General features: G+C 44.2%; 1 protein-coding gene across 2 annotated transcripts in view; it reads right to left on the bottom strand.

Annotated features, from left to right (window-relative positions):
• LOC142572484 (PC-esterase domain-containing protein 1A-like) overlaps positions 1–14,969 on the bottom strand; it is a 33,500-nt gene extending 18,531 nt beyond the window's left edge. Inside the window, exons 1-5 of one of the 2 annotated variants that reach the window (XM_075681638.1) lie at positions 14,738–14,968; positions 14,590–14,669; positions 12,920–13,143; positions 9,325–9,538; positions 4,595–4,764 (exon numbers count right to left, since the gene is read on the bottom strand). In XM_075681638.1, the coding sequence (XP_075537753.1) occupies positions 4,595–4,764; positions 9,325–9,538; positions 12,920–13,143; positions 14,590–14,669; positions 14,738–14,813 (764 nt within the window). In that variant the 5' untranslated portion in view covers positions 14,814–14,968. Of the gene's footprint in view, positions 1–4,594; positions 4,765–9,324; positions 9,539–12,919; positions 13,144–14,589; positions 14,670–14,737 lie in introns of both variants that reach the window. The other variant, XM_075681639.1, reaches the window with a different exon arrangement.
• Positions 14,970–17,048: the final 2,079 nt, after the last annotated feature.

Raw genomic sequence — 17,048 nt, forward strand, 5'->3', positions numbered from 1 at the left:
TTTCCGCTTAACAGAATTATGTTTTCTCATACATTCAAATTACAATTCGACGCTATGATGTCTGCAGGTTGTGTGTAAGTCGTGCTTACAATTTTTCTGGCACATTTTATTTGAGAAATTCAATTAGTTCAGTAACGCCTCCTCGCTACATTGACGGCCTGCATGGTTAGGTATGCGTGGTTCAGAATGATTTTTCGCAATAGGACAGTCGACGCACAATTTGCTGTGACATGGGGCCCTTAACACTAGCACGTTAATATGAGAGTGGCGAGTTGATGCTAAATGTTACCATGTGCACCGCTGCTGTTTGTCTGCGTAGTTCACAAAACACACGTGTTTGCTTGAGGTGTTGTGCGTCATTGTTCATAATCTGTAAGGGTTGAGCAATATCATTGTCTCATATGGCACATCACGTCATGGCAGAAGTGTTAAGATTTAATAGAATTATGGGCCTGCACGTAATTCAATTAGTTGATATAATTGCATGTACATATCATATACATACATTCATAGTCTGTGCCACGTTTCGCAGCGTGGCAAAGACACTGCTCTTCTGCGCAAAGCTTCTTTCGTGCTTGGGCGTCCTAGACCCGGAGTGCACGCACTGGAGCCGTTTTGCTGGTGCATTTACGTGCTCCTTCTGCATACTGGCCAGTAAGTTGTCCAGTGAAAGTGAACTTGCTGTCCAGGAAGTCTGCATACTGGCCAGCATGCTGTCCAGTATGCAGACTGGCCATTCAGCCCACTGACCAGCATGCTTCGATCGCTCTCTTCAGGCTATGGACAATTGTAATGGTTGCACTGTCACAGCCCAGCATGCTACTTCCACTGCCAAGCACCTGCACATAGGAAAGGAAGCGCAGGTTGTCTCGATGTACTCCTCACCTGTCGCTTCATGCAGGGTGACTGCATTCTTTGACGGAACTCTTGCCGCCAAAACCACCATTTTCATGCGTAGCTCGTATGTCGAGAGGTAAATGCTTGCCACGTTTCGATTTGGCCTTACCAAAGCGCAGCAAGAATGCAGGCAAAAGTGCACGGGAAGGAACCTGTCTGCAATAACTGCACAAAGAAAACATCAAAGTGCTGCTCATTTAAAACTACGCCACACTGAGGCTGCGCATGCACCTACGTCAGGTCATGGGGAAAGGACCGAACAGGCAAGCTAGCAAGACTTCTGCAGGACTGAGCCTATAGTGAAGTTAGAAATCAGATTTTAATCTACACTGGCACAATTCACACATATTTCACTTTTAACAGAACAGCGTGAAGTGCCCTCTGCCACAGAAAATCTGGCGTCCAGAGCAAAAAATCATTCTGAACCATACGTGCCCAACCACACAGGCCCTCCAGGTAGCATGAATACGTTACTGAACTAAATGGATTTCTGAAAGCAAAATGCATTTAAAAAATCTTAACGTACAACTTACGCACAACCTACAGACACAATAGCATTGGATTTTAATTTGAATACGCAATTTTGTTATGCGGAAGCTCAAACATAAACCCTTTTCTTCCAGCATTTCTACTATTCACAGAGCAGCGCACCGAGCTAGTTTCCTTGCAACACCACCATTCAGATGGCACTTGCCTCCACGCATTTGCAGTCCACGCAAGAGGCCACGTTTCTACCAGAAAGCTCGCTTTCGTGCATGGCATTCGCAGCCAGTGTTTCCCACTATACACTACGGTTACATGAGCTGCAGTTGTGGGGAAGCGTTATAAGCAGTGAGGGATCTTTGAATGCTAATGCGTTCCACCCATAAAGGCGAAACTTGAGCTTTTCTTTACTAATCTGTTTTACTTTTGGTATCTTTCAGAATATACATTTTGTTAGTATGTTCATTTTCTTCCTTTCTTCTACTTGTCAAGTTAAGCCGCACAGTAATGTTGCCATTTGCTTTGTTTCAATTCATTAAAAGCTCATTTTCCTAGTTTATGCTCTGGTCGGAAGAGCACAGCCGACTGTGACAAATGACAGTACATTATAAAAACGTGTACTCAGACAACAAATGTGTACTAAGTGACAATGATCATGTATTAATTTGTCATTTATTGACTAGCTGTTTGTACTATCAAGATCTTCTGAAGGAATTTTATTGCTATTGCAGCATAAGCATTTGTTTCCAAGCAATGCAGCTTCATTGTGCAAATCTGCCTGAAGAACAGCAACACCTAGTAATATGGTCATTTGACATTCGACTGTCCATTTTATAGGAATGCTTAAGTGCATTATTTTCGACTTGTAGAACAAAACAGCGGGTGTCATGCAACCTAGTTCCCATTGTATGGTACACAAAATTATCACACCAGTATGCGGTCATAACACATTTCAAAACAATCTCAAGCTACAGCACGACATGACCCCGTGAGGCAGCTTACTTAATATCGTATTTACTCGCATAATGGTCGCACTCGCATAATGATCACACTCCTGAATTTTGTTGTGAAAATTCTATTTGTTTTTTTCCCGTGTAATGATCGCACCCCGAACTTGTTGCAGTGATATGTCGTGTGCCAAGTCTGGCTGATGATGATCGCACTTACCATCTGCCAATGACTCTCGAAGACATACCAAGCAGTCTGCACGCACCAAACATTCTTAAGCAGATGCCCCATTCCATTCTTTTCATCTCTTTCGGCACTTCCATGAAAAAAAGCTACAACCAAACTTACCTTGGCTTTATTATTTGTAGGCTACATAACGGTTTTGGCGCCTTTCGATTTTTCTTGTCTGCACTCGTGGGCATGCAACAAATCGCAAGCGGCAACAATAGTGGCCACGTTTACACTGATACATTAGAAGTACCTTATTCATACGCCAATGCTTGTAACACAGCTAGGATATTCACCCACCTTAGAAAAAACGTGCCGTATTAGGATAGTAGTGAAGACAAATGCCGCAGTTTCCGCAGCATGCCAGCCATGTGTTTCTATGTCACTGGCATATCGTCAGCACGCAACAAATTGCGAGCGGCAACGATAGTAGTCACGTTTACTCTGATACGTTAGAAGTGTACCCTATTCATATGCTGATGCTTGTAACACAGCTAAGATATTCGCCCATCCATAGCGGAAGCGTGCCGTATTAAGATAGTAGTGCAGACCAATGCCGCAGTTTCCGCAGTGCACCTGCCATGGGTTTCTGTTAAGATTGAGGGGCTTTAGTTTCTGTCACTGGCAGCTAAGTGCGCCCATCTCTGTTTCTGTCCCCTCAAAGTGGACATGGCTTCGTTATTGTTGCAAACTTGCCAATATTAACGATATTATTCCTTACTGATACAGAAGAAACTTTCACTGCGTGTAATGTACTCACGAGAAGAAAAAAAAATAGTGTTCGGTGCATTCGGCTTGCTCCGCCGGCTACCATTTTTTTTTTTTGGTGTCCCGCACTGTTACAGTGGAAGCTGCCTGTTTGTTGACCTGTTGTCATCCCGCAGCAAACGCGAGACGCAAAAAAAAAAAAAAAAAAAACATTTTGAGAGAAATTTAACTTGTGTTATGATTGCACCTCTGAATTTGTGTCAAATTTTTATACAAAAAAGTGGGATCATTATGCAAGTAAATACGGTAGTGTACTTGACTGCAAACTATCAAAATTATTACTTTCTTAAATATTAACACATAATTATGCCTTATCGCAGTATTTTTCTTCACAAGACTCTGTGCTGCCTACAAGTCAATCATACACACATGCGCTGGCTACGCTTTCCTAAAAGTGGGCATAGATATAGCGGCCGCCATGGCTGGCGCCGCTGTTTACTTCATCCTGTATGGAGTGATGGGTGAGGAGGACATCGATGCGTCCTAGGATGGGTGGATGCAAGTGATGTCTCGTGGTGTTGGAAGAAACCCAGCGACACGCGAGGCAAGACCATCACAGGAGCAGCAGTGCCCAGAAAGTCAGGAGAAGAGGCAAAGAAAGCTTCACTTCGAAACGGAAAAATAACATCCACCTCACTTGTAGCATGAAGCTGCAAAGAAAATTCATATGAGTTTCTCGAAAATAAATCTTTGTATGCGAAGCAAAAATTCGTCCTGGTCCAGGGATTGAACACGTGACCAAAGCCCTTCCAGGGTGATTGCTCTACCATCTCAGCTAACCAGGAGGCTAGCCGATTGAAGTGCGAGGCGACCTTCTTATAGCATCGGGTTTCCTCTGTAGTTTCCCGCTACAGTCAGGTAGACGTCAGTTTTTCCTTTCATGAACCTTTTCCCACATTGCTGGCTTCCACAGAACTGATCTGCCATATTCATCGTCCATCACTTCGAGTTGCAGATTAATTCGCCCTGCACTGCAATTGGCAAGCCTCCCAGTTAGCTCAAGTGGCAGAGCGACCCCACCAGAGAGGCGTTGGTCCCACTATCAATCTTTCGACCAGGACGAATTTTTAAACTGCAAAGCTTTTTTTCTGTGAAACCGATAAGGATTTCCTTTGTAGCTTTGTGCTACAAGTTGGGTGGAGGTTTATTTTTCTTTTCCTAAGCCTTCCTCCGCCTCTGGGATTTCAGCAGACATGATTTGCCCCTGCAAGACCCACAGGGCATAATAATGTTCTGACGAGGCTGCAACTTTTCCGCTAAGGCCACTTACGCTTCTGGCATCTTGGAACCCCATGACAGGGCAATGTGTGTGAGGAGCAGATTGGTGCAGAGACGCACAGCCAGGGGCAGCCAGTGGATTCCGTCTTTGGCTCGATGCTCCAACAGCATGCGCAGGTGGTAGTGGATGTCCACCACATCGATGCCAAACTTGTCGGCTGTCTACAAAGTGGACAGAAGGAGGGTGCACCAAAGTGTGCGAGTGTTACAACAGAAGGGAAGGCAGCAGTTCTTAGCTGGGCAGAGTGCCTAAAGAGGCGCTAAACAAGTCAAAGTAAAATCCAATTATTTCATTTAACAACCAACGCAACAGAGGCTCTGAGACATAACTGCCACTAAAGGAATGCACACAAACCACAAAACACGAAACAAAACAATCATAATGACATAGGCAGGGAACTTTTCGCAGCAATTATGTCTCAAAGCAAGTACTAACTAAGCTAACGGCAAGTTCTTCTGAAACAAACAGACATACCTGCCAGCCTGTCAAGTTAAAAATTTGTAAAAGAACCCAGACACAACAGGGACGGAGGTGGAGGGGGGAGTAGGTGAAATAGCAGGCATCTTTCTAATGTTTTCCATGAGCACAGATGCAATACGGGATGTACAGTAGAACCTCGTTGATATGTTCCCATTACGTACATTTTCCTGTTGCCAACGTTCGCAATCGTGAACACAAAAGACGACCCTGTAGAGTTACGGTCATATTTAAGCGCAGCTCGTAAGCTGCCCATTCCTGTGTTGAGTGACGTCGGTGAGCCTCGGTGGCATAACCGTGCGAACGAGCACAGCAAAAGATGAAAGCAAATGCGGAAAGCAGCAAAAAAAGAAGAGCTTGTGAGGAGGAAAGGGGAAGAGGATGCTACAGTGAAAGCACATAGTGGAAAGTGTACAAGCATTTTTGCATTCTTTGCATTGGACAGCAAATGTGGGTAGCTGATTGAGAGAAGAGAAAGATTAATAAATAGAATATTTAACAACAATGAGAATCTAGGCAGGTCATGCAATTTGTATTGCAGATAGATAGAAGCCAGTCAAGTTGACAGAAGAGGCAACCAAGAGAATGGATACAATGTTAAGGATTGCACAACAATAGATGGCAAGACACAGCTAGGACATTTGCAGCCATAGGACGACATCAGCTGGTGCAAGACAGGGGAAACTGCTTTCATCCTGAAGTAGGCATAGCCAGGTTATGGTGATAATTGGCAATGCTGTACTGTGCAAGTGCTTTAAAAAAAAGAAAAGTCTGTTATGCCGGGCTCCATGGAAAATCAGTGCGCTGTACAAGCGACCCGAAATCATCATCATGCAAATTTCCTGGTATCCCTACGAGATGGTGCCCCTCAGTCATTTTGTAAAATGATGGCAGCTTGAAAAGAGACATTCAGAGACTGGCCGACACGGAAGCGCGAGGGAGGGCTCGTCCACGGAATGGGGGAGCGGAGCTCACTAAGAGCGGTTGGAAAGAGGGGGAGGGGGTATGAAGGAAAACTGTGTGTCCTCCCACTGTTTGCTTTTCAGGCCAGAGATGCCGCTTGCCGAATGCGTGTCTGCTCACCTTACAACATATGTACGGACACGTACGTGTAATGCTGCCAGAGCTCTAACGCCACAGTTTCGCCAAATATGCTCTCACCGTTGTGTTTGATATACATACAAGGCCTGGTAGCCTCTGGGGTTCTGCTTGCACTGCATAACAGGACATGCCTCGTGTGCTTGCTATCACTGTCATCACTTCACTCTTCAAGAGAACTGTTTTAATAAAGGACTGCATATTTATGAACTTGAATTTGTGAATGTGGCAAGAAAGCTGCTACAGCTCCTTAGAATACATGTGTCACTTTCGTACTATGACCGATTTCTTATTTTTCCCCCTTTGATTGTATTTATTTCCAATCACCCGTAACATTGAGTGGTCACCATTTGTGATAATGAGGATTTTGCATCATGTCAGCCAACGATGAGCAAGAGATAGGGGAAAAGAAAGGAATCCTTACATGGTAAAGTCCATGAAGTACGAAACAGGGTACAATGAAATCATGATATAACCAACTTCAGGGGATCACGCAAAACTGTTTGTTATTCTGAAAGGTTGTTATAGTGAAAACCTCAACCCCATCAACTCCTCAGCTGTCGTTGTATGAGCTATTCCCACAAATGTCACTGTTGGCCCTTGGCCTGCACTGCAGCTATTTTCCATAGATTCCTCCACCATGCACCACTGAAGCACTGTATAGTAAAAGTGGCATGCGCAAAACAGACGCTGACCCTGAGCAAGCCACCGACAACGAGAAAGTTTCATGTTTCCTCCCAAAGCGAGTTTCTTTTTATGTTTTCCACATTCCTTGCCATGAACGCCGCAACTATCACCCTCAAGGTGGACACCTGAACTACTCCAAGGCACAAGCACATGTAAACGACACCGTCCAGAAAGTGCGACCATGTGGCATCCCTGTTGCTGAATTCTAATGGCAGATTTGGAGCATTTCTGCTAGCAGTTTTTCTGCTCCTTGCGTAACAAGTCTATTGCATTGAGAGATTGAGAGTGCCTCCCGTATCTTTCAATAGCGGATTGGGAGCAGGTCAGCTGCTAGGTCCATTCCATGGAGCAACACTCTACTACGCAAAAATTGACAAGTCGAACAGAAGTCGTGCAATGTCAGGCGACCCACAGCCAATGTGCCGATATGGCACCCGAGAATGCAAACCACTGTCTCTTGGAAGCAATGAGTGGTGCTTCGCATCGTCAACTTGCACTGTTACTGCTTGTGGAGAGGGATGATCTGTCTTAGTAGCTAAATCTGCGAATTGACCAGCAATGAAGACGCTTTGGAAGCTAGTGTATTCAAGCAAGCTTTCGACATTGTTTCAGCCGCTGACCAAAACAGACCAAAAGTTGCGTGTTTCTTCGACGTCATTTGCGAGTGTTTGGATGAAGAGGTAACAAGGGCTCCTTTTCGAAAGTTCGCATTTTAACAGCCTTCCAGACTACAGGTGCGCCATGGTCAGCTGTGCCGTCGCACACGACGACTTCATCGTCCAAGTAGTCAGTGATGACCATGCAGTGGAAGATGATGACATGATAAGATAGAGGAAACACCGGTGCCACCTTTGTTATTGCAGGTGATGCACAGACTGAATCGCACATGCCTGCTTATCAGTTTTGAACAGTACGAGGAAACTGCTCTCTGATATATTCAAACTCTTGAAGGTAAGCCTGCAGTGATCGCTTTTAGTAAAAGTAAGATAATATTATCATGGATTTTTTTCCGTAAATAAATGACGATACTTTTATAATTGCTCCTTTCATCACAAAACACAGACTTATGTTGATCAATTTCATTAGCTCAACGTAGTTTATTTCGAATTCAGAGAGAGTCCCCGTGAAAACCGAATGCTGCACGAAATCAAATTGACTGACTCGTGAAACTTCTACCATACTGTGTTGTTGCACTGGTCCATTTGCAAAAACAACCATTCGTAATATAAAAAGGTTATACTGAACTAGAAAGCGCACATTCCAGCAAATTTTGGGAGTTTTTCAATGTATTAATGGGTGCAAATATATGAAAATATATAAAATATATTGGGCTTGGCAGTTTAGTCCCAAAAGTGAGGAGAGTGAAGATTGCTGCTATTTTCTCTACAATCATTGCTACATCTTTACCAGTCAAATAAATATTCAGTTCTTGAACAGCATGCCTAGACTAACCTAATGTTTATCTTACACTAAAGAAACTAAACCAACTTGTATTAACGAGTAATACACAATACTACTTTGGTAAATCTTGCGCAAGACGTTTATTACTGAACAGAAAACAGACTAAAATTGAATTTTTAACATTTTGCATCTAGCCAACATCACCAGTAAGCCAGTGCCACGCCAAGCATTTCAAAATGCTTTCCCATAATTGGGGCACTTTGTTGCAGTAAAATTACTAGGAAACTCTCAAAGTTCAGCCTTGGCTCTCTAAAAATACATTGTAGCCCATTTTTACTAATAATTTCCTTGGCCTGAGCAGATTCCATTTCGTGATGAGAAGGTGAAGTGGTGGGGGAATCGCAACACTGCACTGCTGCCTAGTATTTAGTTTTTGCATCTCTTCTAGCACGGCATGGCTTAGGATAAGAGTGGCTTTTATGGTACTGTAAAAAGGTAATTAGCCCTTTATGGACAAGTGCTGCCTACAGGCAGCACACCAGACAGATATATATATATATATATATATATATATATATATATATATATATTTCCTTTTTGAGTTTCAGTATTGAGATCAGTTTCTGGCTAAATGCCTTTGGCCAACAGTGAATGACAAGCAGCAAGCGCCATTCATTAGATTAGAGTAGGGACATTGGACGAGGAAGAAGTTCTGTAGGTGAGTTGCTTTCTCATGAGAGCGTGATCAGAGGAGCGAGAGCTATGCAAGATCCTTGGCTGCAGAACTGTTAGTTCCAAACGAAGCCATGGGTGGCTTGGGGTCTCTTGCAGTGTTTGGCCTACTGTTGCTCCCCTAAAGCTGAAAACATTTCCACAAAGTATTTTCTTTCTTTGTGTTGAATATGCTTATTATTGGCGTATATTGCATACATAGATAATCCTTGCATTGACATGTCTCGTCCTGAAAGAGCAATTAACCGGTATAGTTCAACTTGTCCTTCTCCTCCGCACCCCAAGTGCAATTTGTTACCGAGAGGCTATAGACGAGCACTGCGCACCTCTCTGCAGAAGGAGTTGGCCTCAAGGACGTGAAATCTCAGCGAGTACTTGAGGAACTCGAGCTGTGGTATGAGGAATCCACCTCGCACGTCCTGGGCCAGAGGGGCCGCCGTGAGCCAAATCACCAGAGAAGTTGGCGGGAGTATTCGTTTGAGCTCGGTGAAGAACACGGCCAGGTTTGTCTTGTACTCTTCGACGCCGTTAGGCCCCCAGCTGCAGGTGACAAATGTGGCCTTGTGAGGGTGCACTTCAAAACAGAAAAACGGGCAAGCCTGCGCAGAAAACAATCGTGGAGGGAATGGCAATAGAGGCAGTGTTGACACAAGAAGAAGAAAGTGACGATCAAGCACGAAAATATTATGCCCTTATTGACCTAACCTTGGTGTAGTGAGCACATGTAGGAACAAATTATTGGACAAAGGTGTAAATCTCAAGTGCTCCTTGCATCAGCATATAACGAATACATGCTTGCGAATAAATGGGTATACCAAAGGTGTTTTTGGCTCAAATAACGAGGCTTGAATGTTATTATTTACTTAATAATTACCATCAGCTTGACTAACAGGCCTTGGGTAGGAGTGGGCGTTACATAATAGTAATGTTTTTTGAGACTTGAAGTATACAAATGGTTTAGTGGGTCAGCCAAAGTCAAAATGGGGTCATTTCAGACTGTACACAGCAGTCAGCGATTAGACACACTATTGCAGCTTCACACAAAAAGAAAACATAACTATGCGAAACATGCATACAAATTCACACACACCGGCAGATTAAGCCACAGCAGCGAAATTTTTAGAAAGCTATTTGACACTCAACAAAGAAAACATCGTGTCAGACAGTAAGAGGTTCTCAGAATATAGCAAATATTTACGAAACAGTCATACCCTGTGTAAAGCCTCTGAACGCAGAATCTGCGATTGGACTGAAACAGTCAAACAGGCACGTGTGGAACTAAAGAGGCAGTATTCCAAAAAATGACTGCAAAACAACTGTTTGAAAAGGACACAGCATCGTTAGATGATGGCGAGTGCAAATTAAGAAACAGCTACGAGCTCTGCAAAGGGCGTGGAGTATGGGCAACACTTCAATTAATTGAATTCTGGGGTGTACATTCCAAAACCACAATCTGTTTACGAGGCATGCTGTAGTGGGGGAGACTCCGAACAAATTTTGGCTACTTAGGGTTTTTTAACGTGCACCCAACACACAGCATACGGGCATCTTTGCATTTCATCCCACGACTTCGTGCTTAGCAGTGCCATATAGTAGCTGCTAAGCCACCGCGACGGGTCGTGCACCACTTAAAAGTATAGTTTCGAGAAAAAATTTTATTGTGCAGGGGGGCAGGACAGTTACGGAACAAACTGATTCCATATCTAAACATACCATAAACAAGCATGCATGAAATTAGCTTGAGCATTGGATAAGAAATTATAAAACCCAAGTTCCACGAAACAAGCCACACTACAAAGTTGACTGTGATTAACAGTGCTAAAGTAAGGAATATCGCTGAAGCCAACATTTCAATGAGGGGACTTGTTTTTTGTCAGGACTAGGACAATCCCAGGTAAACTTCTTTTTTTGAATTTCACACCGAAGTAATTAGCATCGTTTCAATTATTAAGTAACAATAAACACTTCTGTTAACAGTAATGACAAGCAACATTGGTATGACAAAAAGCCTGATAACGCTCGACGTACGAGTCAAATGCAAACAGGAAAAAGAATACACTTAGACCTCGATATAACGAAGTCGGTAAAATCTTCAATTTACTTTGTTATATAAAAATTTTGTTCTGTTGAAGTTCGTCCTTTTATGCAAATAAGTACAGCCACCGTTCGATTTTTCTTGCATGGAAAGGCGCCGCAGAATTTTCAGAATTATCGGGCAATCGAAAAAAGAAAATTTTATGCGAACTTTTTCAAGCAAAAATGTACTAAAAAGCAGATGTGGCTGGGATACAAGTGTGAAATCAAAATACAAATAGTGACGAGGTAATGTCATTGGTTTTAAGACTCTCTGCAATCCAATTCTAATCAACAAGTCGCTGCCACTGCGGAAGCTATGGTAGCTTTGTGCCCGCTTTGCAATTTTGCTAGGCTGCCATGGTTTGCAATGCATGTTTAAGAAATGCATTTGAAATGCCGCAGACAGCACCGAAGACGAGATGCACTTGGCTCTTCCTAGAGATAATGAGACCTCCAACAGCGATGACTGATGCCCAGTACACTGTAGCTCGGATACAATCAATCTTTTAATAAAAGCTTAGAGGGATGTTCTTTTAACTTTATCTAAGCGGTTGTAAAAAGTTGTCATTTCTTGATTTTTTCCCTCTATTTATATTGTTCTCTCATTTAGTTATTCTTCATTTGCCTTTCATTTCAATTTCGGGATAGCAGAATCTTCGATCAGTAGCCAGACTTTGTACACTATTGTAGATAATAATAATAAAAAAAAATTCAGAACAAGCGGCCATTACTCCCTGTCTAACTGCCGAATACTGGTAAGCGGAATAACAGGGATGATGCATTTATAACTTCTTGAAGTATCGAAAGTAAAGTCTGTTACATTTGCAGGCATCGTAGTTTTCACGCCGCGCCGTGACAGAGGCTGGTCTTTTCTGTCAAGAGCTGTCGACAACATACTGAACTCATGTTCTAGATAACAAAAGACTGCTATGGCTTACCACCCCCAGACATTATATAAAAGGTAACAGCTGCATAGATATAAACACATTGTAGCACATGTAGGTGAACCCCATAATAACTGACCTTCCCATTTTGCTGTGACATGTAACCAACTAATAAGTGTAGAGGCCCACCACATTTAAGAGATTAAAAAAGCTGACACAACAGCCCGGCATTAATAGCTCTGTCAACAAAAGAAGTGCAATCAATACCTCATAAGTTCCTGCGAGCATTAATATGGCATGATTGAACTATGGGGTTTTACGTGGCAAAACCACGATCTGATTACGAGGAACGGCATAGTGGGAGACTCTGGAATAATTTTGACCACTTGGGGTTCTTTAATGTGCTCCTAAATATAAGTACATAGGTGTATTCGCATTTCAGCTCCATCAGCTTGGCATGATATACCAACTTTTGCACATTCCTCCTTCTATCATTGTCACTTGGTTTCGATAATACTGCTTTTTCCAATTTGTTATGCTTAAGCCTTTAATTCCAAATAAAAAAAAATCAGAAGCGAGAACAGCACCTGTAGGATCATTATCTGAATCTCACGCAATGCGAGATTAAGTGATAACCCAGAATTTTAAGCTATAAGTTTATTTTTAGACACGCCGCACACCATGTTTTCCTCTTGACTGCCGCCACAAAGCCACTGGGCCAAAATCATGGGAAAGGAGCTGCACTCTTGCGGAGACACGAGGTCAAGTTTCAGTATTCGATCTCTTTTAGTAACAGATTGAAAACCCATTGAATAGTGAACTTCTACATTCGGTCTAATACATCACTTAACCAATGCCCACTGACAAAAGCAACGAGATTTGGCTGGGGTGCTTGCTGCATCAATGAAACAAGCTGCAAGTTTTTTTTTGTGATAGAGATGCATGGCATAGCACCACTGACCGTGTGATGTCCCAGAGGCAAGATCCAACCATGATTACGTCTGGCACGAATTCATCGACCATGCCTTCCAGGATCGCTTTTACGTAATCATTGTAGATTCTGGTTAGGAAGTAGAAGCCGATGGTCGTCTTGTCCATCTTGAACAACCGCTCCTCTTTGTAATCACGACCATTGTGCTTCTTTCCGTGACAAACGAGGATGTCTCCAAAGGAACTCTCTTCCATCTGAAAAAAAAATTTTGTTCCATCAAATATTTGCCAGAGAAAGTTAGGCTCGCACAGAACGACCGACAACTAATCTGCACTCTCTTTCACCTAAAAAAAAGTTTTCTTAAAACTCGGCTCATCAAAAATCTTATTCCCATTGCATGCTAAACTTCCAGATTATTGCCAAAATATGGCTGATAAAACATTAACCACAGAGAGAAAAAGTATCTCTGAACATAAAAGGAATTAGCTGCTACAGTACAATTAGTAAGAGTGCGTGAAGCACATGAAGTTACGCGAGAATAAGTGGTCAGATTTAACATCCAAGAGCAACAGCTGGTCTAACAAAGAGGAAGCAAAGCAGGGCTCCGGAAATACCTTTGGCCACTTTTTTAAAGGAGACCTAAATCTAATGGCGAGTACCAGCTGATCAATCTGCAACAAGTTTTTATCTTGATTATGACTGGTTTCGCGCTGATCGTATCTAACAAACTCGTTTCCAACATCACCCGGCCCCCCACCCCCCACCCCACTCGGCCTTTTTTTTTTCGTTTTTTATTTCCGTCACCTTACTTAAAAGGGCGCACGTTGCTTTCGGGAGGGCGAGTCTGAATACATTTTTGTGTTAGCTTTATGAATTGACACGCACACACAGAAAAAAAAGAAACAAAGGAACTTTTTCTTGCTTTTTTCCTTTCATGCTTTCATAATTGCGTGCACCGCAGTTGGTACCTTGTGCCGATGCGAGCCAGTTAAACAAATGAAGACCGAAACCGCGACACAAATATCTCTGGTTTCCCGAACGCAAGGCGCTCCGCGACGACTTGGCACGCGGAAGTTTGCTTTCTCCTGGAAGAAATTGGGACGCGTACCACGTTCCGAGCACGCGCTCGAGTACCCTCGGCGAACTGTTGCACACCGAACACGTGGAATCACCCTTGCACACACGCGCGCTCTTGTAATTCCCACCGCGTTCGATCCAAAGGCGGCTGTACGAATCGAACGCGGCCGCTGCACCGCCTTTAGCAGAACACCACAGCCGGCCCAGGCAGATCTCCACGTTGGCATGCCTACTAGCTTCGTCAGTCAAACTATTCCGCGTAATTTTTTTAGTTTGCTTGTTTCATAGTGGGCAGGCGGGTGCCATCGCACGCCGTTTTATGCCCATTGTCTTGATACAAAGAAATATCAGGAAAAAGTGAGGGGGGGGGGAGGCATACCATATCCCCCACCCGTCACCGCGACCCCCTTCCTCGCTGACCCGTCTACCAGTGCTTGCAACTGCCAAAAACGAAACCACTCGGAACGTGCTTGAGTTCTTAAAACTCATATGAGCCTTAGAAGGCGATAAGTGCACTGCCTACTTGACTATACTGTTCATGGCCAAGAGAGCAGCACAAGTCCGATGAAAGAGATATGAAAAATATGGAACGGCACGTACTCAATCGTTGAAAGGGCGCTTACCTTCAGTTTTAACTTCTGGTTTGAGATAAACTGGTTGTGCTGGTAGAGGCAAACCATGTCTTTGTATATGGCCCTTACGTCTGACAGGGGCAGAGCAACACCGATTATAGTAAGCACATGAAGAAAACGGAATGGTCCGAGTACTTACTTGAACAGCCCATCAAAACAATGCGCTTGCCTTTAAGCAAGGAGCGCACGTCTTCGCTCATAAATATTGCCGGCATATTCAATAACAGGAAGCGTGCAGTGAAGGGACCAGCAACAGCATGGAAACGTGCTCCGACTTTGACCGTTGGTGCTTCTTGTCAAACAAACGCGAAACACGGACGCAGGCGGCACGCGCTGTCAGGTGATTGGCGATCATGGCGATGATGAACATCCGGACGTCACCGCGATCAGCACCTGTTCGGTGACGTAACATACCGTCACGTAAACTCACAAACATTTCTCAGGGCCCAAGGCAGACGCAGCGTTCCTGTAAGGTAGCAACTCAACTTACCTTAAAAATAACTTACAATTAGAAATAGTTACATGTTATTTACCAGTTGCGGTTTACCGAGTCTCACCAGTTTCGATTTCACGTATAAGCTGCATCAAAGGTTCTATCCGTTGCAAAAAAAAAAAAAAAAAAAATGATGTAGCCTCCGAGATTAAAGCGTAAACATCCTTAAGCTAGCGTTTTCATAATCTATAGTTTAAATAGTTTGTGGTGTAGTTTAGGAAATACGCAGCCTTTGTTCCCTTCAGTTCGATAGTGCTGCGCCGTGGAACGCGTGCTTTCTAGTCCTTGCTCTTCAATTTCACACTGTGAAAGAAAATTGAGCTCCAGGAACCTTTGCCACTGACAAACATTAAAGTTGTTCTGTGTTAGGACTCAGCCTGGTTAACCTCCCTGCCTTTCCTACCTCCCCTCTCTCTCTGTCTCCTTGAAGCTGTTTTATCTCTAAAATGGTGTCCATGACGTCAACTTCCCCTTTAGTACGGCAAAAGCATAACCTTCGAAATTGACTTTCATTACTCTCAGGGTAGTGGGGAAGGCAGTTGCGCCGTAAGAAGGGGTCGAGGCGGTTCTGACTTATTTCCTGTCGGATGCAGCTACACTTACATGGATACAAAAGGGCCGAGTCGAGTCAAAGTCGGGCTTAGGCAGCCCTACGTTGCACTGTGTACAAAAACTATGTACCCACACAACACGCCAACGTTTACACGTGCGCTTTAAAAAGGTTGGGCTGGATCGACTCGACTGGCTAGTGATCGCACGAGCGCAATAACCAACTCTCCGCCCGACAAGTGGACCCTAGCCACTTTTGTCGTGTGCATATGGGTATCCTCTACACGAGCAAGTTGCTTAGCCGTTGCCACCGTATGCCCTTGGGTTAAGTAGAGTGAAGACACAGATCATATGTGCTTCTATTTCACATGTGCATTTGTGAAAAATGTTAAATCTCTAGCAGCGAACGACACAGCTCGCAAGTCGCTGTACTTTTCGCGTCGACTAGCAAATACCACGTGGCACGAGAGTGCCACGCTGCGTAGCATGGTGCGAAATCCGTGAAATTTTGCAACACCGCGCACAGCACATGTCGGAAAACGGTACATAGAAGTATGGGCAAGTTGATGAGACCTAGAGTGTAGTATATACTATAGGTTGCGCCCAAGGCTCTTTGATGTCGTCATGGTGGATCCTAAAACCCCTCCATACTAAGCGCAAGCTAATGGGAAGCTTTAGTGATTCCCTTCCGCTCGACCACACCAGCAGCTCGTCTGCGATGAGCGAGAGCCAGCATTCGTGTACAGACTCCCAGGAGCGCTACGCCGGAGTAATTTTACAGAGCGAAGCTGTTAGCCGCTAGCTGGTCGGGATTTTTTCGTGGCGTGCTCACGCAGAACACGGCTCGCCCAAATACGGCTTCGTGTTCGAGTTTCCGAGTAACAGAGTTATGTTTTCTCGCATATTCGAATCCGATGCTATCATGTCTGCAGCTTGTGTGTAAGTCGCACATTACGCATTTTCTGAAGCAATTTACTTTTAAACATTAATTGAGTTCAATAAGGCACTATCGCTTAGCTGACGGCCTAGAAGAATGAGGATGTGTGCGGCACTCCCGCACATGTGCCTGAGCGCGTGACGTATATGTCGCTCGTGGTGGCGGTGCTTGTGTGACGTCGTTTAACGTCCCCACCAGCTTCGCTTGTACGTCCACTTTGAAGGGTATAATGCTGGTAGGTTTTTTACAGTGGAGGTGTTAGAAGCTCGCTAGGTTTCTCTTGACGTGCGCAGTTTCGCCGAGCTGGGGGAGAGAGCTGAGAGAGTGAAAACAGAGTATAAAAATAGCATTGCGTAGCATAGCGATGCGGCGACGGTGGGTGGAGCCTAGCGGCGAGAAGGAGCGGCGCGCACGCGAGCGAGGAACGCGCCCCGTATGCGTGCCCTCTCCTGTGGCGTGCGAGGCCCTCGC

Source organism: Dermacentor variabilis, chromosome 2, assembly GCF_050947875.1.
Source record: "Dermacentor variabilis isolate Ectoservices chromosome 2, ASM5094787v1, whole genome shotgun sequence".
Classification (NCBI taxonomy): Eukaryota; Metazoa; Arthropoda; class Arachnida; order Ixodida; family Ixodidae; genus Dermacentor; species Dermacentor variabilis.